This window comes from Felis catus, chromosome C1 (genome assembly GCF_018350175.1).
Source record: "Felis catus isolate Fca126 chromosome C1, F.catus_Fca126_mat1.0, whole genome shotgun sequence".
NCBI classification, from domain to species: Eukaryota; Metazoa; Chordata; class Mammalia; order Carnivora; family Felidae; genus Felis; species Felis catus.
Genome location: NC_058375.1, coordinates 103,870,700 through 103,894,370, shown reverse-complemented (window position 1 = coordinate 103,894,370; position 23,671 = coordinate 103,870,700). Strand labels below are relative to the sequence as shown.

Here is a 23,671-nt window from a genome sequence, read left to right as displayed (position 1 = left end):
AACCCACGGACCGTGAGATCGTGACCTGGCTGAAGTCGGACGCTTAACCTTAAGACTGCGCCATCCAGGCGCCCCTAGAAATGCCACTTTAAAAACACACACTGTAAGTCTACTTCTTAAAAATGACAAAAAGGACAACAGCTAGAAGACTTGAAGGATTTTTCAAAGTAGTTGGAGAAAAGGAAGTTGAAAAGATTGAAATCAGGCATGCAGATTTTGTAAAAATGTAGGACAACAGACTTTTAAAGCATCCAATCAATGTAGAATACCTTCAACTATAGAAGTTATTCTAACAACTTATCTCAAGAGAATTAAAGTCAGGAAATAAATGGAATTTGAAAATTTCATTCACACAAGACTAAACATTAAGTCTTTGTTTTTGTTTTTTTAAGTTTATTTTTGAGAGTGAGTGAGTTGAGGAGGGGCAGAGAGAGAGGGAGAGAGAGAGAATTCCAAGCAGGCTCTGCACTGTCAGTGCGTGGAGCCCAATGCGGGGCTTGAGCTCATGAATCATGAGATCACGACCTGAGCCGAAATCAGAGTCGGATGCTTAACTGACTGAGCCACCAAGGAACCTCAAAATCTTTGATGGTATCTTATTGTAAAAATGAATACGATGAAACTCCCTGTTATCATCAATTCACAGTCACCTTTTCTTATTGAGAAATTCTAAGAGTACATGTTTTTTAACGTTTATTTATTTATTTTTATTTTTGAGACAGAGAGAGAGCATGAACGGGGGAGGGGCAGAGAGAGAGGGAGACACAAAATCTGAAGCAGGCTCCAGGCTCTGAGCCATCAGCCCAGAGCCCAACGTGGGGCTTGAACTCATGGACCGCGAGATCGTGACCTGAGCTGAAGTCGGACGCTTAACCGACTGAGCCACCAAGGCGCCCCAAGAGTATAGGTTTTTTAATGTGCTGGCATCTTACCTTTTCTTTTTGCTGATGATCATGTCCATGGTTTGGAGCAGTCGCCGTTCCAGGGCGAGGATATCTGCATCAGTCACATTTCTATAATAAGCACAAACTGTTAGCAATGTTTTGGGACCCCACCCTTGGGCATAATAAATACAAGGCCGCTGACAAACACATAAACCTCAATTGTTATCCAGTAATTGAAGGACCTCTTTCTAGAGAATATTAACATGATTATAATAAACAGAAGTCCTTTTGTTGCCATGTTTTATAGCTAATATTTTTTCAGTCTCAGGGTAGTGGAAGGTAAGTGGCTCTCTTATATAGTCTTTCTCAGCTCTGATCCAATGACATTTTTAAAAAATATTTTTAATGTTTGTTTATTTTTGAGAGAGAGAGAGAGAGACATTCATGAGCGAGGGAGGGGCAGAGAGAGAGAGGGAGACAGAGAATCTGAAGCAGGCTCCAGGCTCCGAGCTGTCGGCACAGAGACTGACATGGGGCTTGAACTTGGGAACGGGGAGATCATGACCTGAGCTGACGTCAGAAGCCCAACCGACCGAACCACCCAGGCGCCCCTGATCCAGTAAGCACGCCTGCAGCTTGGCAAAGCTTTGTGCAAGGGCAGTCTTGTAGCCAATGAGGTTTATCCGAGGCACAATTAGTGCTACTTTTGGGAGGAAGCGATTGACTGAAGTTGGGATTAGCTTGCACTGCTGTCCACAAGAAATGTGCCTTTAAGAGGAGGTAGAGGGTCTGAGTGAAACAACCATTTTAAAAATAAGTGAATGTAGGACAAATAAGGACAAACAATATAAGTGATAAGACTTATTCAGGAAGACTCCTAGGATAATGCCCATAAGGGCAGAGGGAAAGAATAAAAAGTCCGTGTCACAGATCTAATACTTAAGTATTAATGATGGCAGCATGATATCACGTACGTATGCATGAAGTCATAGGAAGAAAGAAAAGAGACGAAGTTCTTTTTACCTGAGGAAGTAGGACATGTACGTGTATGGGCAGTTGACAGCACCAAATCCAGAAAGAAGAGCCATGAGAGTCACACCGATCACACCTACCCGGCTGATGAGCTGTTCTATGGACAAAATCCCTAAAAACATCAAAGCACCTTAATGTCAGCTGATAAAGATCAAATGTACTGTGAGAGGAAACATCACGAAAAACATCAACTGTTACATACAGCTTATGTAAGCCAAATTTTAATTATCAATATGTATATCTTCCATAATAAATGTATAAAAGTCTGTTGATTTTCGTCATATCTCACATGCTTCTAGAATCATCTCCTACTGGGTGATGGTAATAGTAATAATTATAAGTAACACTCACTGATTGCTTACTCAAGGTAGTGTGAACACTAACAGAGCAACGCACTTTCAGTAAAAGCTTTGGTAAAAAAAAATATATGTATCAGCAAAGTAAGTCTGCTGGAGATTTACTTTGCAAAGTAACACTTTGCACTATAGTTACTGTCAATATATACATATGTATATATATATATATACACACATACATACATATATATATACACATATATACATATATATACACACACACACATTTCCTCCTTAGGTCATAAGCTCTTTAGGTCTTAGGAGCTTATGTTTTATTCATTTATGCCAATAAACACATAAGGCATCTAACAAATGGGCTGAATTTATACGTGAATGAGTACTTCAAATGCAAATATGTGAGTTTTTGATGATCAGTTGCATTCTAATTATCAACTGTTTCCTATGATTTGAGAATGCTGAAAGTCTGTAGGTAAAATAAATGCTGTTAAGATCTTGGATAAATGAGAGAAGGCAATGCTGAAGAACAAGCCAGGGAGTTTGGAAGCGCCCGACAAAACTAGCTTTGTTTTTACTCCTGTTTCTAGGAGGGGATCCACTTCAGCATTATCTACCCCTATGGCCTAACACCAGAGCTGCCATGCAGGAATTCTGTTGGCTTTGGAACTGAAATTCCAATAATCATGTTCTCTTGCTCTTGTGTTTCCACTACACCATTTTAGAGCTCTTTGTGACCTCTGGTCTCTTGTCCTTTGCTTCCCCCTACCTTCCATTTCCTTCTTCACTGAGCCTGACCTCCAAGCTTGCTTGCTTTAACTTCTCTCACTAGGACTCTGTCCCCACTGTCCTTCTGAAGTGCTGATCCTGAAAACTCCCAATCCTGGATCAATCTGACACTCGGTCTTCCCTGTGCCCGTGCCTGAGATGCTAAAACTGCTAAAACGCGTCCCGACGTTGGTGCCATTACAGATTTAGGTCTCCAGTCTTAACATGGCTTACACTACTACTGAGGGATCCTTTTCTTGCCCTTGGTCAACCGTTTCTCCCAACCCCTTAGCAGATAATCTTTAATCCATTTTCTCAATCCTTGTTCTCCTTAGCCAATGCCCTCATTACAGAAGTTATTGGTTATACCACCTTCACTCTACTATATTCACATCTGCAATCATCCTCCCACCCTGTCCCCCTCAAACAAGACAGTGTCCAAAGCTAAGACTTCTCTATGTGCTGTGATCTTATTCCCTTTCTACCTCCTCCAGAATCCTGTTCCATCTCCTGTCATCTCTCTCATCTTCAATCTTTCCTTCTTTGCTGGTTCTTTCCCTGCAGTTTCAAGTCTCTTTCCTAAGGAAGGCTAAGGCCTTGAGTTTACCTCTAGTTACCAATCCTCTATTTTTCCTTTAATGGCCACGCTTTTTGAAAGGAGTTTACACTTCCTATTACCTCTTCTTCACTTCCACTTATTCCTCAACTGGCTGCAATTCAGCTTTCATTCCATTCTCCTACCCTAAAGGAAACTGCTTTCACTAATAATTGTAATGGCAATAAAAAATTGGCAACATTCATCAAGCACCTGTTATGCGCCAGGCACCGTGGAAGCATTCTACTTGTATTAATTCATTTGCTCCTCATTACAGCTCTATGAGGCAAACGGTATCGAAAACCTCATTTTACAGGTAAGGAAATGGAAGCACTGAGGAGGTAAATTTTGTCAAGGCCACACAGCTAGCAAGAGGCAGAGTCAGGCTTCAAACCCAAGCAGTGTAGCTCCACAGCCTATGCTCTTAACCATTACTGTAATATGGTCATGAATTTTCTTCTGGTTGCAAAACCCAATGACATTTCCAATCCTGCCTTTATTTGATCTTTTATGACACTGAATCGTTGCTACTTAAAATTATTTTCCTTTCTTGGCTTTCATACCATTTCCCTCAGTTATCCCTTTTACTTCTCTCGTATTTTCTTGGTCTTTCTCTGTTCATAATGGGCCAAAATAATCTTTCATTTCAGTCTATACATTTTTTCCATGGGTGGTACTGCGCTTTCCTCCAGATTCATCTAACGACATTTAGCTGATGGTGCCTGATTTTTTTAGATTCCTGGAGTTATCTCCCTGAGGACTCCTAAATCCATTCTTTGTCCTAAATTGCTGACCCCGTGTATCCAACTGCCTACTGAACATCACTTTGGATGTGCACAGGCACTTCAAATTCAACATACCTCAAGTTCAACTTATCTTCCCCTTTCTGCATTACCTATCCTAGAAAATGACATCATCAAGTATCTAGTCACCATGACAGAAAAGTCTACACCACTAGTTTCCATTCTGTCTCTTACTCTCCAATGACTACACCAGGCTTTTTTACCTCAGGGCTTTACACGATGTCTCTGGCACCTTCTTGCTGGGTCTACCTTTGTCTTGTCCTTTAAATCTCAGTTTAAATAATTCCTCAGAAAAGATGACTCTAACCGCTTACATGTAATTTGACATCTTTATTTGCATTGTTGTCTACCATAGCAACCTGTTTGCTCTTTGATAATGATCACGATCAGCAATCACTCGTTTATATATTTATTGTTTAGTCCTTCCTGCCAGAAGGTAAGTTGCTGGAGGGCAGAAACCTAGTTAGTTTGTTCATGGTTGAATCTCCAGCACTAACAATAAACTAGGTGCTCAGAAAATATTTGTGGAATGTTAAATGAATGACTAAATCCTCATCCAAATTCTGTTGATTCTACTTCCCACATAACTCTTTACATCCTCTATTTCTTTAATGTTTATTGATTTTTGAGAGGCCGAGAGAAAGAGAGAGACAGAGATGGTGTGAGCTGAGGAGGGGCAGAAGGAGGGGCAGAAAGAGAGGGAGACATAGAATCCGAAGCAGGCTCCAGGCTCTGAGCTGTCATCACAGAGCCCGATGCGGGCCTCGAACCCATGAACTGTAAGATCATGATCTGAGCCGAAGTCAGATGCTTAACTAACTGAGCCACCCAGGTGCCCCTACATCCCCTTTATAGGAAGGAATCCTGCCTTATTGATCTTTGTTTTTCTTACTGCCTGTCACATGGAAGGTGTTCAGTAGACGTTTATTGACTATGGGTACATAATTATCATCTGGTATCATAAAAAAGTCCAAGGAATTAATATAGGTTACTAAATGTAAAAAAACTAGAAAAATGTCCCCTCTACTTTTATTCCCTTTAAGGTAGTACCCCTTTATTAAATATCTTTTTCTGGTCTAAATTACTGTTTAGATACTACCGACTTCATCCTAGCATTTCTATGAAGTAAAGGTCAATCATTATTTGTTTTCTAGCTACTAGATGGAAAGTCTAATGGATGAAGTGACATGCACAAGGCCACCTAACTGTTGCCATTTGCTCACACAGACTCCTTTTAGCTTCATGTACTTTCTTAGCCTCTCTTACCCTTTCTCACTGTTGAATGCCTTCCACCTTTCCTAGGTACGGGCACTGCATGAAGGAGTATTTTCATGGACATCTTTTCATGATAGGCAAGGCCTGGGTCTTGCAGTCTTCTGTGGTCTCCACAACAGTGAACCATACTGGTTGTTGGGGCAGTCCTGGACAAGCTCTACGATGGCAGGGTAAGCCTGGCTGCTTTCCATCCATTGCCTAAACTTTGCTTCCTATTTACTTCTCTTAGTCAAATGAATTAGACACCTGAATATTCAGACATAAAACCAAAATGCTTATTTCCTGGAGGAAATACTAAGGAAAGACTAAAAGTGAAACTCTCTCTAGCGCTTCCCCCCAGTAGCTTCTTTAGGATATCCCTATAGGATTTAGAAATAAGGACAGATGAAGATCCAAAAGATGTGGTGGTCTTCATATTCCTTCAGGCATGGTCTGGCTGTACAGGTCATGTGAACTGACTGCTCACAAGCAGAAAGCTGGAGACAGGCATCAGAGTCTCTCTGGGCTGTACGTGACCTGTGCTATCATTGTAAGCATTGGGGTCCTTTTAGAATTCTTGTCCCTCTTGGGTTTATTTGAAACCATTTATATGAGATCTGTATTATCAGGGCCTCTCTACACCAAAATCCTTCCCTACACGGACATGTACATGTTAATCATATTAGCAAATCCTAAATTCCTACCCAGAATCTCATATTCTTAAACTCCTCTACTACCTTGGAGAGACAGAAATTGCTTTTCTCATTCAGTAATGCAATAAACACGTATTAAACACTTTATGTGTTAGGTTTCATGCTAGACACCAGGGACGCAAAGACCAGTAAGATGGAGTTTTTGACCTCAGGCTCCTCAGGGAACTCACAAGTTAAAGAGGAAGTCAGAAAAGGTAACAAGTAATTATAATCTTTATAGGTGATACAAGTATATTGAGGTGGGAGCAATTAATACCTTGTAATGATGGCCAGAAAAATCTTAAGAGGAATGAACTGACAGGAATTCAATACGGAAAGAAAAGGCATTTTCCACAAGGAATGTTGAGGCTGACAGAACAGCTCTGAAAACTTCAAGTAATTTGGTCGGACTGGAGACAGGCACAGAGAAAGACAGCAATAGTCAGGCCATAGAAGGTCTTGTATGCCATGCTAAGAATCTGAATGCTTTTGGTAGCCCATCCTGCTTTCCTATAAATAGTATAAACTCCCTAATACTCCATAATAAATCACTTTCTGCTTTAAACTAGTTAGATTCTGTTTTCTGCTAGAAGAACCCTGATACAATAGGAGAGTGAAATGAATAGATGTGTATTTTTTTAAAACCTCTGGTATCAAAGTGCCAGTATATTTATTATAGGTGGGCTTGCTAATCTATTTTAGATAGATTCATATATATATATATTTCTGAAGTACTAGGACTTTTAGCTGAGAGACTATTGTTCATGGTTTTTAGCACAGAAATTATGGCTATATAATCTGCTCTTATATTTAAAGAGGTTTTTTTTTTAAGTTTTTATTTATTTATTTAAGTAAGCCCTATACCCAACTTGGGGCTCAAGCTCATGACCCCAAGATCAAGAGTCACATACTCTATCCACTGAGCCAGCCAAATGCCCCTGCTCTTGTATTTGAAGTGAACTTTCTTTGTGTAAGAAGAGACACTGATTCCTAGAAAGCTTTTCTTTACCTACCAATTTTGAATGTTTATGTCACCGCTCTTTCCCAAAATGCATATATTCCCTAAAGACAATATTTATCATCATCTGAGCAGTGGTCATTTATCTTTTGGGTCATAGACCCCTTTGGGAATCTAATAAAAGATTATGGGTACTTTGCCTCCAAACACACACATAAATGTTTCCCCGTACTTCTGCATACGATATCAGAAGTTTTCAAAAAAAATTTTTTTAATGTTTTATTTATTTTTGAGATAGAGAGAGACAGAGCATGAGCAGGGGAGGGGCAGAGAGAGAGTGAGACACAGAATCCGAAACAGGCTCCAGGCTCTGAGCTGTCAGCACAGAGCCCGACGCGGGGCTCAAACTCTCAAACCACAAAATCATGATCTGAGCCGAAGTTGGACGCTTAACCGACTGAGCCACCCAGTCGCCCCATGGAGTTTTAAGTTAAAGACAAATTTTCCTACCCCTTACTCTCTTGAAGTTCATTCACCAACCTAAGGTCAAAAACTCCTGCTCTAAAATCATAGAGGTAGTTTCTTTCCAAAGCCAGCACTGAGACTTCCTAGGACGAAGGGAAGTTCAGTTCAAAAGCAGATCATTTTTAGAGAAATAACTTGCTATATTTCCCATAATCAGAACTTTTTAAAAAATTTTTTTTTAATGTTTATTTATTTTTGAGACAGAGAAAGACAGAGCATGAACGGGGGAGGGTCAGAGAGAGAGGGAGACACAGAATCTGAAGCAGGCTCCAGGCTCTGAGCTGTCAGCACAGAGCCCGACGTGGGGCTCGAACTCACGGACCGTGAGATCATGACCTGAGCCGAAGTTGGACGCTTAACCGACTGAGCCACCCAGGCGCCCCAGAACTTTTAAAAAAGTTATTGTTTTTCAAAATTAGAAAATGGTAAACAATTATTTCCCTCTCCCTGTCACATATTCACTCACCATGTTTCGGGCTGAGAATGGGAAATGGGTCTCCTAGTTTCCAGAAGAAGTACATGAAGGTCAACCACAGGAGACAGGAGAAGAGCAGTCGCTGCCTATGCACTAAGAAGGAGGAGAAAGACTAAGGTTAAATGGATCCACATTAGAGAGCTTGCTCTACTTCCAGATATGGAATCATGCTAACTACTATTTGACTGGCTTGTCCACTTGGCAAAGGAATGATGGAATAATACCATTTTTAGAGAAAGCGTATTTATCGTCGCAAGAGGAATTTGGCTGAATTAAGATGTGGGTTAGGGGAGATGGAACAGTAGAAACAGAAAGATAGTTGTGGCCACACAGGTGGCTTAATTATTCATTCAACATTGATTTTATGCCTACTTTTTAAAGATGCTGGTGTGGGGCACCCCCAAGCAACAGTAGTTACTGAGAGTAATACAGAAATGAAACTCTCCACAGCCTCAGTCCCCACGAATCCTTGTCTCAATCGACGTGCTGACATGAGCAGGTAAAATACTCACGTTTACAAATACTCACATAGTCGGATGTTGCTCACAATAAAATAGCCAATGTAAAAAGGCACCATGAACACCAGGATCAGAAGGATTACGCACAGGTTCATTTTCCAGTGAAAATAACGGGAACTGAAATGAGTATCAAAGAATATGGCTAAGAGGGGAAGGAGGCAGCAACTTCCACTCTCTTTAGTTTTCCGAAAGATCTCTTGCTCTTTGAACTCAATACCAGATATATCCCATCCAATTAGTCAAGTAGGCTGTTACGGTCTGCTTGTTTATAGAGGTTAAAGAATAGATTATAAAGTTCTGAAAGGTATATATGACCATCCTAACTTCCTAAGAATTTTACCTACTCAAATGAGAATGTTAATGCTCTAGTTATATTCATAGGTAGTGTATAATAACCTATTAACATATATTATCATTGTTTCTCTTACTATACTTACAATATACTTACAATATACTTACAATATATTCATAGGTAGTGTATAATAACCTATTAACATATACTATCATTGTTTCTCTTACTATACTTACAATATACAATACTATACTTACAATACTATCTATTGTTTCTCTTACCACTGGGAGGCTCATAAGAATTAAGAGAAAATAAATACTAATGGCAATATGTGCTATAAAGACATAAATATTTCTTATGTATCTTCAATATAAATAAACATTTGATTTTCATGACTACTTTAATGCTTATAAACTGTATTTTATTAACTGACTAAAATATTTTTAGGACTTTTCTAACGCTATGCCTTTTATTCCCATGACTTACACATTCCATAATCAGAAGCCTGTATCTCCCACTCCCCTTCACCCATTTTGCCCAATCCTCTACTGTGGACATTTTTTAAATAACAAATTTATTCAGATATAATTCAGCCCTTTAAGATATAACTCACCCATTAATAATCCAATGGTTTTAGGATACTCACAGAGTTGGCAGCCATCACAACACACTTTAGAACATTTCATCACTCCATAATGAAACTCTGTTCCCATTAGCTCTCCTTTCGTCTCAACTGCCCCAGCCTTAGGAAACCACCAATCTACTTTAAGTCGCTATGGATTTACCTATTCTGGAAATTTCATATAAGTGGAATCATACAGTATATGGTCTTGTATCTGGTTTCTTTCACTTTGCATGCTACGCCATCTATCAATACTTCATTTCTGTTTATGGCTAAATAACGTTCATTCAACTGTATGGATATGCCACGTTTTGTTTTTTCATTCATTAGTTGCGGGACATTTGGATTGTTTTACTTGTAAGCTATTTTTTTCTAAAATTTTTAACATTTATTTATTTCTGAGAGATACTGAGAGATAGAGCACAAGCGGGGGAGGGGCAGAGAGAGACACACACAGAATCCAAAGCAGGCTCTAGGCTCCGTGCTCACAGCACAGCTCTGTGAGCACAGAGCCTGACACGGGGCTCAAACCCACGAACGGTGAGATCATGACCTGAGCCAAAGTCAGTCGTTTAACCGATTGAGCCTCCCAGGTGCCCCATTATTATAAACAGTGATGCTATGATCATTTGTGTACAAACTTTTGTGTGGACATGTTTCATTTCTTTTTATATTTATACTGAGGAGTGGAATTGCTGGGTCATATGATTACTATTTAATTTTTTGAGGACTGCCACTATTTTCCAGAGTGGCTGCACCATTTTACATTCTCCCCAGGAAGAATGCTAGGGTTCTCCACAAATTCTCCAAGCCTCGCCCACGCTTGTTACTGTCTTTTTGATTATAGCCACCCTGATGGGTGTTAAGTGGTAGCTCATTGTGGTTTTGATTGGCATTTCCTCTCAAATGGCTAATGACGTTGAGTGTCTTTTCACGTGCTTATTGGGCATCTGTATCTTATTTGGAGAAATGCCTATTCAGATCCTTTGTTCTTTAACAATGTGTCTTTTTATTATTAAACTATTAACAGTTCTTTATATATACTAGATTGAAGTCTCCTTCAAGTGATTTATAAAAATTTTTTCCTCATTCTTGGGTTGTCTGTTTACTTCTTGATAGTGTCTTTTGTATTTATTGATTTTGAACTTACACTTGGGCCTTGTTTCAAAAAGTTTAGTGGTTAAGTGGTTTATGAGGATATATAAAATACAGAATGATGAAATAAACTGTAAGTAGGAAAAGAAAGGAAAAACATGGGAAAAGATAGGTAAAAAAGTAGGCTAGGCCTGATGACAGTTTTGAAAATGCAAACCATAGGATTCTGGAAACTTATATGAGTGGATCATAAATTTAGCTTTAAGCTTTCTAATGGTCGACATCAAATAGAAAATTTGATCAGTTAAACAAGTGACAGTGCTACGGGAAAAAACAATTGCTTCAAGGAAGCATAACTATTACTGAAATTATTACCAAGACCATAATGAAATTTCTCCAAAGATTTCCTAAAGAAGAAAATGTGAGGGCAATTAACAATGTCTTCAACAACACCCTTTCAAGAGAAAGGTCAAAATGAGTTTCACTGGGCTGTTCCTTACCGTTCCTCCTTAGTACAGGGGGCGGGTATCATAAAATAAAGAGCTATTCATTAAAAGCTACACTACGAAATGCCAATATCATTTAGTCTAGATATACAGACAGCTTTTTACTGCTCTGGATTAACCCACTGTTACAGCATCTAGAGAAACAAAGACACTGCACATTCTCTGGGCAATTGTACTTAGTATTTCAGCTCAACTTCTAAAAGCATCGGGAGACAGTTTGAAATGACAAGGGTGACACATATTGCCAATTAAAAGTGAACCACATGTTTTAACTGTTATATGAGCCAAGAGTAAAATGACATTCTCTTGGAAAAATTGAGGATCCTAACAAGATTATATATTTGAATAGGAGACAATACCACTTCTGCTCAGAGGGGAGTCAAAAAATACTCTTGGTTAGGGCCAAGATTTTCCTTTGAAAACTTCTGAACGCAGTCAACACACCAATATAATACATAATCAAGGCCCATATTTCTGTGACATAGTAGGGCCAAATGTTAGCATGAAAGAAATAGGGGTAACTGAACATGTCTTAGTTTACACAAACCCAACCCCCCCAAAAGCACCCAAAGAACAACCAGATTTTAGCAATGCAACTTCCTATATTCTTTAAGATAAACTATTTAAGAACTATACATCAAAGTAATTGAGTTAAAGGTCTTCCTGTATGGATTAATTATAAATGAGTTAAAAGTGGGGACATCATCTACCAAAAACAATTTTGGTTTGAGAAAATATCTGAGCCACAGTCTTTTCTTTTGGCACTTAGATCAGTAGTCAGCAAACTATGGCCTGCCAGACACCTGCTTTTATAAGTAAGATTTTATTGGAACACAGCCATACCACACAGCCATGAACACAGCCATGAATTTGTTTATTCATTGCCTATGGGTGCTCTCATTCCACAGCAGCAGAGCTGAGGAGTTGTAATGGAAACCACAAAAGCTGTGGAGCCTAAAATATTATCTGGTCCATTATAGAACAACTTACCGGCCTCTAGTTAGATAGCAGTGAAAGTTCCAGCTTGTGATAATAAAATTTAGTAATTTTTTTTTTTAATTTTTTTTTTCAACATTTATTTATTTTTTGGGACAGAGAGAGACAGAGCATGAACGGGGGAGGGACAGAGAGAGAGGGAGACACAGAATCAGAAGCAGGCTCCAGGCTCTGAGCCATCAGTCCAGAGCCCGATGCGGGGCTCGAACTCACGGACCGCGAGATCGTGACCTGAGCTGAAGTTGGACGCTTAACCGACTGAGCCACCCAGGCGCCCCTGAAGAACTAGTTTAATAGAAGAGGCAGAACATACTCTTGTTTTATCATATGATAAGCTTTTAATTTACCTATCAAGAGACATTAATTATCAACTCTGATTCTCAAAGGAATCTGAGAATACAGTCTAAGTCTCAAGTGTCAGGAGTCTGAAACAAGTTATACAGCTCAGCTCAGCACCGATTCCTGACTACAGAGTCAAATGCCACCTAATTCTTGAAAGATTTTTCCATGCAGTGATAAAAACTACACAGGTCAACACAGAATAGCCAATGTACTCTACACACAACGGTCTAAAAAACCCCAAGCTTCCTGTTTAACAAGAAATACTTTGGACTATAACAAACAACATGTCTGTTATTTGGAGAGGAATAGGAGTTGCTTTTTAAAAACGCTTTAAAGAAGACTTTAAATTCAATCAGACTTGACCAGGCCTGTGAAATCAACAAAGGTAGTGAGAGCTGGAGTTCAGACTTCAGAGAAGCCCATACAGAACTAACTGAGGAATTCTGATCTTTTCAGGTAGAGATTTTTTTTTCATTAGCACAGCAATGTGAAAGGCCATTAGCAGGATTCAAAGAGCAGCCTCAGAACAATAAAAGCTCTAGGAGTGTAGCCTGGGACCTAGGTTCTCTCTCACAGCCTCATTCTCAATGAGCTCAGAGCTAATGGTCAGATCTCTTTTTCCCTATTTCTCACAGTCTGTGTCAAACCAGCTACCAGGTGGCTGGGACCCATATTTGCTAGGATTCTTATAGTTACTGAGGCTAAACTAACTGCATGGTAGAATTTTTTCAGCTATGGGATTCAGGTAAGTCTTCTACCATAAAGAAATCTTATAGATCTCTTCATGAGAAGAGCTAATTAGTACTCACTCACCTGCTATTCAATACTTTTAAGATTTCAAAGATGATGAGCTCAAACATGGTGCACGAAAATGCGAAAGTCACAGAGAAGATCACCTGTACCACGTATTGACGTACCTATTAAAAGTCAAATACAGAATACAAGTCATGTCCTTGTGCGAAATATTGAATTGATAATCTTCTGGTCACAAGTCTGACAAAGAAGAAATTCTTAAATCACTGGAAACAGGGCAATAGCAACTTTCTTGGAGCTAAAGAAACAGATGGAAGTAGGTAGTATTTCTAAATCATGACGCACTTTTATCATCATCTTGTGGATGGAGAATTTAAAGCCCAAGATGAAGTGACAGGGTCAGAATTAGCACTTGGAATTCATGATGCACACTGATCAAAAAAATGGACAGATGTACACATATATGTAGGTTCATACTAAAAGGGTTTCTTCAACACTCTGCAGGCCTCGGACCAGTTTTGGAACCTCCCCTGGGAGGCCTTCTTGAGCAGAGCAGAATCTCTAGAATCCTGGGCTCTTTCAGACAACAACCCCAAACTCCCTGGGGAAGGTTTAACGGTGAACATCCTAGAAATGATCTAAAAGTAGTCCACAGCCATTGAGCTTACTACTAAATGAGGATTAATTAGGAAATGTCCAGTCTACGCTGGTGCTTCTATGAATTCAAGACTTAAGAACCAGATCAGCCTTAGCATTTTGGTATTAACTTAGGATGTAAGATTGGTCATTAACACTGAAGGTCAGATACCCAAACTAATGGGAACATTTATGAGACGTAAGTTAAATTCTCTTCCAAAAAATATCTGCTATTGTTCTGTATACTGATATTACTAAGACATGACAGTTCTTGCTCCTAGGCTACATATGACTTGCTTTAAAAAAAAAAAAATCAACTAAACTTAAATCATATTCCCCAATTTAAGAATTATATAGTACTCATTTGGCCAAAACTCCCTATCTTGGAAGTGAACATGACCTTTCTTGAACAGAGGCATTTTACTCGCCCACTTTAAAACAATCTAAATACATAGAGTAGTATAACCAAAATGATATCTTCTTACTTCGTAGTCCTTAAACAGTTGGCGCATGAAGAAAAGCCATCCAAATCCAAAGAAAAGTATCTGGAGGAGAAAGAAAATCGAATTGTCAATATATGTCATCTTTTGAGAAATGCCTAATACAGACAATTTTATGATAAAAGATCTGCTAAACAATTAACTTATCTCAGAGAGTAAAGACAAGATCCACTTATGTCAAGTCCGTAACATTGGGAGAGGATGTTAAAATGCTCTTCCATTTTTGAAGTTATCCATGTTTTAGAACATTGTTTAAGTTAGGCAAAAATAAAATATTTTTTCCTGTAATCTTATGATTATCATTTTAGCCAGAGATGCTAGCAAACAAAAACAGAAACCAGTGATACTTGCTTCTTATATTAGATCCCTGTTTGCAAGTATCTCGAAAAACCAAAACTTTATGGGAAAGGAGTTAAAATTAAAAAAAAAAAAAAAAGGTAGAAAAACTGACTTTTTAATGTCTTTTCTTTCGTGGAGCTTTCTTAGCCTCTCCACAATCCTTCCTAATCCACGTAAAGTGGTTTTCATCTCAGTATAAAGCCAAGAGATTGAAGGATCCCACTTCAATGGTTTCAGTTTTGGTTCAAGCTGGCATCAGAGATCGTAGCCACAAGACAGCCCTGTTCAGTGCTCCAAAAGCTGGTCTGTTTTTCACTGGTGAACAGAACCTTTGCTACATACACACACTGATACAACTCCTTTTTTTTTTTTTTAAACAGTTTATTTTTCTTAAAGTGATCTTTACATCCTACATGGGGCTTGAACTCACGACCCAGATACCAAGAGTCAGATGCTCTACTGGCTTAGCCAACAGGTGCCCCATAACTCCTCTTATATGGGTTAAGGACTTTAAGAATAAAATTCTTTTATGCCTCCCCACCAACTTCAGAAGGAAGTGTGAACTCTTGAGCATGGTTTAGAAGACTCCTCCAGCCTCTTGTTGTGTCCCTCCTACCCACCAAACTCACATTTTCAGCCACATGAAACTGCTTATGGTTCTTTAGACACAATATTCTTCTTTCATATCAAGATTTCTATGGACATTGTCCTCTGACAGGAACTTCTCTCTAATCCTTACAGGTCTTAATTCTTAGAACGTCTGGAAGGCTGGCTCTGACCTCTAAAAGGTAAGTCGCTCTTTTTATATAATCCTATTCTACCCTGTATTTCCAAAGGACTTGCCACACAGTTTTGTAATGTCTAATTTAATCACACTTTCTTAGACATTAGACTGTAAGCTCTGTGACGACAAGGATGTTTGAATGTCAATCTGTATTTCCAGCACCCTGTACAATGCCTGGCACATGGCAGACTCTCCATTAAAGTCTGCTGAACGGATAGATGGTCCATGGCAAAAGGTGGTTTGTTCTTGAACACTAAGCCTCAATTTTTTGGTGACAACTTCAACGTGCTGCGCTAAGTGCTGGGGATACAAAGATGAGTCAGTCACCACCCTCAAGGAGCTTGAAGTATAAGTGGTGAAGACACTAAGTAAGTAATTATAATGTCACATGGGACGTGCGAGGAAAGAAATATACACATATGTAAAAGAATATGGAAGAGGGAGATCATGTAGGGAGTTAGGGTGGATTTTCTGGAGAATATCTTAGTTGAAGAAGGTTTTAGTTCAGGGTTAAAACCTGTATCATGTGCAAATTTGGGGATTATATGTATTTTTCTAGGCAGAGGTTCTAAGGTATTTATCACATAGTCCAAGGTTTCTACCACACCTAAACTATTAAACGACTACTCTCTTAAAGGATGAAAAAAAGCAATACGCAGGTAAAAGACAGGGATGGAGGTAGGAAGACTGGGCTTTCCTTCCACATAGGAAAGACTAGGAGGACAGGCACAGAAGTGAGAAAATAGCATGGTATATACATGGGAGTATCCTGAGAATATACATGGGTATATACAACACATGATTGGGTGCTGCTGGAAGATAAAATTCAGAGAAGGAAGCAGTTAAAAATGAGACTTAGGAGGAGCAGGAGACCAATGAGTCAGAGTCCTAAAGGCCACCCGAAGGAGCTTATAGTCTATAGGTGATGAGTCCTATTTTAATAGGGCAAAGACATGGCCCGGTTTGTTTTATTTGGAGCACTTTGGTGGCCACATGGATTTGAAGGAAACAACACTGTAGAAAGAGAAAGTTTATAGAAGGTTGCTGCAGCAGTCCAGATGATAGATGATAAAGGCCTGAATGAAGACACTGGTTGCTGGAGAGGAGGCAATCGATTTGAGTACTTAGAAGGTTAAATCTGCAGGGAGGAATAAAGCTTGACTTGTCTGGAATACACAATGAAGATTGAGGCCACCCAACTTATATAAAGAATATTGGATAAATAAAAGGTCTGGGAACTAGGCTGGGGTATTAAGAGAGGAGTTCACTTGCTAAGTGCCTGAGGGCCATCCAGGTGAACACAGAAGAGATTATGAAGGCAGAGCTCAGATACACCTGAGTTAAAACCATCTAAGCATGTGAGATCACCCAGGAATAGTATGTAGAGTGAGAAGAGCAACATGGCAAGACGAAACAGTGGAGGGTAGGAATGGGGAGAAGAGAGCAGGAGGGAGACAGAGAAAGAGTGGACAGAGACTAGACACCAGGAGAGTGGAGTATCCTGAAACCAAGGGAACAGAGTTTGAAGGAGTGTTAAATGAAGCAGAGGGACAATAAAACCAGGACTGAATATTGTTCAAAGGATTTGGTTAACTTGAACGTCAATGCTGACCTTAAGGAAAACAGTTTGAATAGTGAAATGGGGGCAGGAACCAGACTGCAGGTGGGCTGGGGGTGAAAAGGGTAAGGCAAGGGAGACAATGAACACAAATTAACCTAGCGAGAGCCAAGAATGAGAAATACCAACAGCATTTTTCACAAAACCAGAATAATACTAAAATTTGTTTGGAATCACAAAAGACCTTGAACAGCCAAAACAATCTTGAGAAAGAAGAACAAAGCTAGAGGTATCACAATTCCACATTTCAAGATAGACTACAAAGCTGTAGTAATCAACACGGTATGGTACCGGTATGAAAACAGACATATAGATCAATGGAACAGAATACAGAGCCCTGAAATAAACCCTAGCTTATATGGTCAATTAATCTACGACATAGGAGGCAATAATATACAGTGAGGAAAAGCCAGACTCTTCAATAAACGGTGCTGGGAAAACTGGACAGCCATATGCAAAAGAATGAAACTGGACCACTTTCATATACCCTACACAAAAATAAACTCAAGATGGATTAAAGACCTAAATTTGAGACTGAGATTATCAAACTCCTAGAAGAAAACACAGGCAGTAATCTTTGACATTGGCCTTAGCAACATTTATCTAGATAGGTCTCCTCAGGCAAAGGAAACAAAAATCAAAATAAACTATTGGGACCACATCAAAAAAAGATTTTGGACAGCAAAGGAAACCGCGAACAAAACAAAAAGACAACCTACTGAATGGGAGCAGATATTTGCAAATGATAAATCTGATAAGGGGTTGATATCCAAAATATGTAAGTAATTTATACAACATCCGAAAGGCAAATAATCCAATTAAAAATGGGCAGAAGACCTGAATGGACATTTTCCCAAAGAAAACATACAGACATGTGCCAACAGACACATGAAAAAATGCTCAACCTCACTAATCATCAAGGAAATGCAATTTTTTTAAAGGGAAATGCAAATTAAAACCACAACAAGATATCACCTTATACTTGTAGGAATGGCTACTGTTAAAAAGACAAGAAATAACAAGTGATGGCAAGGATGTGGAGGAAAAGGAACCCTTCTTGTGCACTGTTGGTGGGAAAGGAAATTGTGTAAAATGGTACGGAGGTTCCTTAAAAAATTAAAAACAGAAATTCCATAGGATCCATTAATTCTACTATTGGGTATTTACCCAAAGGAAACAAAAACACTAATTCAAAAAGATATATGCACTCCCATGTTTATTGCAGCATTATTTACAAACCCCAGGATCCACAGATAGATGAATGCATAAAGAAGACGTGGTGTGCGCGCGCACACACACACACACACACACACACACACACACACACACACTGTGGAATGTTATGCAGCCATAAGGACGAGATCTTCCCATTTGCGACAACACATATAGACCTAGAGGGTATGAGGCTAAGTGAAATTAAGTCAGAGAAAGACAAATACCATATGATTTCACTTATATGTGGAATCCGAAAAAACAAGACAAACAAAAAGCAGAAACAGACCCATACATTCATAGAACAAACTAAAGCCTGCCAGATAGGAGGGAGTGGGGGGATGCACTGGATGGGTGACGGGGAATGGGAAATACAGGCTTCCGGTTATGGAACGACTGTCACAGGGATGAAGATACGGCCGAAGGAATATAGCCAATGGTATTGTGATAGCAATGCATGGTGACAGAGGGTAGCACAGCAGAACTCCCAGACTGGTGCAATCACCATGCTCTCTTTTGTACACCTGAAACCAAAGTTAACATTATGTATCAACTATACTTCAATTAAAAAAACAACACAGGGGCGCCTGGGTGGCGCAGTCGGTTAAGCGTCCGACTTCAGCCAGGTCACGATCTCGCGGTCCGGGAGTTCGAGCCCCGCGTCGGGCTCTGGGCTGATGGCTCAGAGCCTGGAGCCTGTTTCGGATTCTGTGTCTCCCTCTCTCTCTGCCCCTCCCCTGTTCATGCTCTGTCTCTCTCTGTCCCAAAAATAAATAAAAACGTTGAAAAAAAAAAAAAACAACACAAAAACAATTCTGACTGCTCAAAAAAGGCTGGAAAAGAGAAAACATTAGATAGTAGCCTAAGGACAAATGTGGAGAAAGAGAAAGTTTATAGGTCAAGGGGAAGAGAGGAGTAGAGTAAGGGGATAAACATGCGAGAAGGAACTGATGGGACACTAGAGGAGGAGTTGTTGCATCTGGTATTTCCACGGTAACCATCTTGGCCACAAGCAGTTTTGCTGCAAACATTCTGCTGTGTAACTAATATGCCATAAGGCAGTTTTGCTGTAAAAGATAACAGCAAGTTATCAGTTTGGCTCATTTCTCCATCGATGCAATACATCCATTTTTATATTATATATAAATATATATAATTTATATATATATATATATAGCCCTCAGAATGGTCTATACAGTGACACAGTTTTGTACCCACACTGACCGTAGAACCTTGATCCATCCATCGGCGGACATGTGGCCATGCACCAAGAACAAACAACAGTGAGGAAGGCATTCAGGGTTCAATGAAAAGATCAGTTATAAATATACATCCTGGTATTCGGAAACTGACACATCTCTTAATGAAAGAAGAAATTTTAGAGGAAAAACAAAAATATGTAATACCAAATGAGGAGACAAATCAACAAGCAAAAAAAAAAAAACCAAAAAACACGTATAATGCTATGAATGAAATACTGAAGATAGTGCTTAGGGTACAATCCACAAAATGAAATCATTTATTTGCCTAGTATTGCCAAGTGTGCTATGTTACACATTTTGGATGTATTCAAATATTTTATATCTCACAATAAGGTCTATTTAATTTTGTTATCCATTTTTCATGTTTTATGATGTCCTTTTTTTTTTTATTTTTTTATGATGTCCTTTTAAATGAATGTCCCGTTTTATTTTTGTAAGTTTATCTTTTACAGCAAAATTGCCTTATGGTCAATCAATTATGTGGTGAAACTACTTGTGGCAAAGATGCATACGGGGAAACTGAATTGAAGGTATTAATGATTTATTATGATTAGCGGCAACTATCCTTTATTGACCATGTACTATATTCCAGGAACTCTAAATACTTAGCATTGTAATCTCATGAAATCATAAAAACCTACGGTATGTGTCATTATCCTCATTTCAGAGAAAGCTGAGGTTTACAGAAGTTAATTCATTTAGTAATTGTCAAAATCAGGATTGAACCTGAAGTCTGTGACTGATTCCAAAGCTTGTGCTTTTAACCACAATAAAGCTGCTCTAAGATCAAAGGCACAGGTAGAGAGGATGTCCTTAAAAAGGAGCAGCGGGCACCTTTTTTTCTGACCAGGGAGGAAAGCAGCTGGAAATGGTTGTAGACATACATTAACTGCTTAGATTAAGACCTACGGTGTAGAAGGAGATCAGATCTTTTTTCCTCACTTTTATTGATACAGTGGGAGGCAAGGTTATCTGCCAAGAGTTTAAGAGATGAGGCTGGAAAAGGGGCTTTGAGGACTGATACAGATTCAGAAATGATGAGGGGAATGGAACACCTGGTTAAAGTCAAGAAAAAGAACTATTTCAGACTTCATGTTATCATTTATTTAAGTAGGCTCCACACCCAACATGGGACTTGAACTCACGACCCTGAGATCAAGAGTTGCATGCTCTATCGACTGAGCTAGTCAGGCTCCCCGAAACTTCATTTTAAATAAATCTTTCAGGTCATACAAAACAGGAAAAAATGAGGAAGAGGTATTTCTAAGGTAACTAATATTTACTAGGCCTCTATGCATCAGCAGCTGATTTAGATGCTGGGGAATACAGCATAGAACAAGAAAGAGAAAATCCAGAACTTCAAGAAGTTTATATCTAACAAACACACAAATAATAGTGATAGAGGCTAAGAAGAAAATAAAACAGGAAAATGAGACAGAAGGTGGCTGGAATGGGTGCTATTGTGACGGGGTAGGGAGTCAGGAAAAGCCTCTCTAAAGTGACATTTTTACTGATACCAAAATAATGAAGTAGCCACATAAAAAATGGACAGACAACAGTCTACACAAATGATTCTTTGGTCTTAGTTCCTCGTTTATAAAGAGCATTAAATATTTAATATTGCATATGAATGCATGTGTGAAAGTTAAAGTATATGATGTAAAATATCAGAAAGCCACTTTCTTGCTTCAATTTGTCAATTATATCCGTGTTAAAAATCTTAAAGGCTACAATGCAATGCCAATTTCTTCACTCACATTTTTAAAAAATTGAGTAAAAAAAAAATTGAGTAAAGAAAAAAAATGCTACTGAAATATTGTCATTTTTCTTGAGTTGGTAGTAGAGCTAAAAATAAACCTGAATTGTCACAAAGGGACAATTAGAAAAGCCTAAGAAAAGTTAGAAAAGAGAATTATGGGTCCAGATTTTTGTGCATCAATGTATTTGAATATTATGCAACCAATAAACCAATTATGAAAACCATATAAAGGATAGTGAATTTTAAAATAAAAAGTTATAGTGGGGCGCCTGGGTGGCTCAGTCGGTTGAGCATCCAGCTTCAGCTCAGGTCATGATCTCATGATCCGTGAGTTCGAGTCCCGTGTAGGGCTCTGTGCTGTCGGTTCAGAGCCTGGAGCCTGCTTCAGATTCTGTGTCTTCCTCTCTCTCTGCCCCTCCCCCACTCGCATTCTGTCTCTATCAAAAAAATGAATAAACGTTAAAAAAACTTTTTAAAATAAAAAGTTATCTTATTAGGGCATTCCTCATTTCATAATTTCCGAAATGTTGTAATCAAAGTTTTTCAAGAGACAAGGACGATGCTCCATTCCAAAGACAGAAGCATTAGGATGAAGCAATAGGAAAACTGGATCAAAGATTCAGTTTCCCTTAAACCCTCAAAAGGAACTGTTTCTGTCGTTTGCCACTTGAAAAAAAAAAAAAAAAGAAAATATACTCTAAACGCTGGGAGATGACGGGGGGGGGGGGGATCGATAATTAAGATAATATGAGCTTCTACAAATATTAACAGCTGGCTGGCAAATAATTGTGTTTAGTGCTTGCGCTTAGAGGGAAAGGAAATTCAGCTTTGAACAAGACAGGACCTCAAAAATTAAATTAATAAACAAAACATAAATATCAGTGCTACGAAGAAAACAGAGTGGCTTAGCGAATGAAAGCTGGTAAAAGCAAGAGACCCCCTAGACACAGCTTCTATAGAGCATGAATTAGTGTTTTATTTGTGTTTGTACCCTCGGAGCTTTACACAATGGTCAAGTCTGCTGACTGTACGAATGAAGGTGCCCGATCGGTAAGAAAGGAGCGTCGGGAAAAGATCCGAAGAGCGTGTGCAGCAGAAAGAGGATTAAACGATGAGGTGTTGGTGCACAAACGAAACCTTCCACAGTACTTTTAAGTTCTCTTAGCTGACCGCGGCAAATTCCTCCAAACCCGGATTCAGGATTTGACAACTAACCAGCAAGGTCCCCACGTGTCCCCAGAAGCCGGCTCCGATTGGCTTGCTGCGCACTCCGCGCCCGGAACCACACTCTTCCCCGAGCCATGGGTCAGCAGCGCGGTCCAGAAGCTTCGGGGCGCTTTGGGGACCGCTCCTTTCTCGCGGCACCGGCTCGGAGCACCGAAGCCGCCTAACTCCCTCCAAAAGTGGACGAGGAAGCGGGGAGATGGAGGCTGGGTGGGGGCACGGACAGCCGCAGGACGCCTCCCCACTACGAGGGCGAGGGAACCGGACGCAGCAAATCCCACACCCTCCCCGAGCTCTGAGAACCGATGAGGCGGGCCCAGGCCGCGGAAGAGGAGAGCGAGACCCCGGGCCAAGTCGGCATCACCGAAGCCCCGAGAAGATTCGCAAAAGAGGCTCGAGGGTCCCGGGGCGGGAGGCAGTAGCTCACCTGGGAGGTAATCATGATACTGGAGTCGATCAGGAAACTCATGGCGAAATGTAGGGAGGCCTAGTGCCCCCGATTCCCCTCCCCGTGTCCGCAGCGAGCTTGGGCCACTGGCCCTCTCACACAGGCGGCCTTCGCCCCGGGTCCACCCGCGGGACCGCAGCTTGCCAGCCCGACGCCATCAAGCTGCGTCCCAGTCAGCCAATCCGTGGCTCTATCCAGAGCTTCCCGCCCCGGGCCGAGGGTGGGCGGGGCGAACGCGAGGCGCTTGGAAGCCAAGGGGGCGGGGCCAGGGAGGGCCGTTCTGGGGGCGGGGCTTAATATAGAGGGCTTGGCTAAAAGGAGCGAGATAGAATTAGGAGGTCTGAAAATCCAAAAGCTGATGTATTGCAAGGTAGCATTTAATTTGTGAGGCTGAAGATGGGGGCGGGGGGAGGGGGGGCCTGAGCTAACATCTTTTTTTAAGTGGTAATTCCATTTTCTAATGGTCAT

The 23,671-nt window shown here is 40.0% G+C and overlaps 1 protein-coding gene and 1 non-coding gene across 3 annotated transcripts in view; one reads left to right on the top strand and one right to left on the bottom strand.

The window, feature by feature from the left end:
• Nucleotides 1–23,407, bottom strand: part of GPR89A (G protein-coupled receptor 89A) — a 60,057-nt gene extending 36,650 nt beyond the window's left edge. Inside the window, exons 1-7 of one of the 2 annotated variants that reach the window (XM_003990534.6) lie at nt 23,183–23,407; nt 14,543–14,602; nt 13,482–13,585; nt 8,826–8,932; nt 8,289–8,390; nt 1,908–2,028; nt 933–1,013 (exon numbers count right to left, since the gene is read on the bottom strand). In XM_003990534.6, coding sequence (XP_003990583.1) covers nt 933–1,013; nt 1,908–2,028; nt 8,289–8,390; nt 8,826–8,932; nt 13,482–13,585; nt 14,543–14,602; nt 23,183–23,224 — 617 coding nt within the window. In that variant the 5' untranslated portion in view covers nt 23,225–23,407. Of the gene's footprint in view, nt 1–932; nt 1,014–1,907; nt 2,029–8,288; nt 8,391–8,809; nt 8,933–13,481; nt 13,586–14,542; nt 14,603–23,182 lie in introns of those variants that run through there. The other variant, XM_023259072.2, reaches the window with a different exon arrangement.
• LOC111562011 lies at nt 1,528–1,662 on the top strand. The gene has a single exon (XR_002745072.1). It is a non-coding gene; the product is annotated as a U4 spliceosomal RNA (small nuclear RNA).
• Nucleotides 23,408–23,671: the final 264 nt, after the last annotated feature.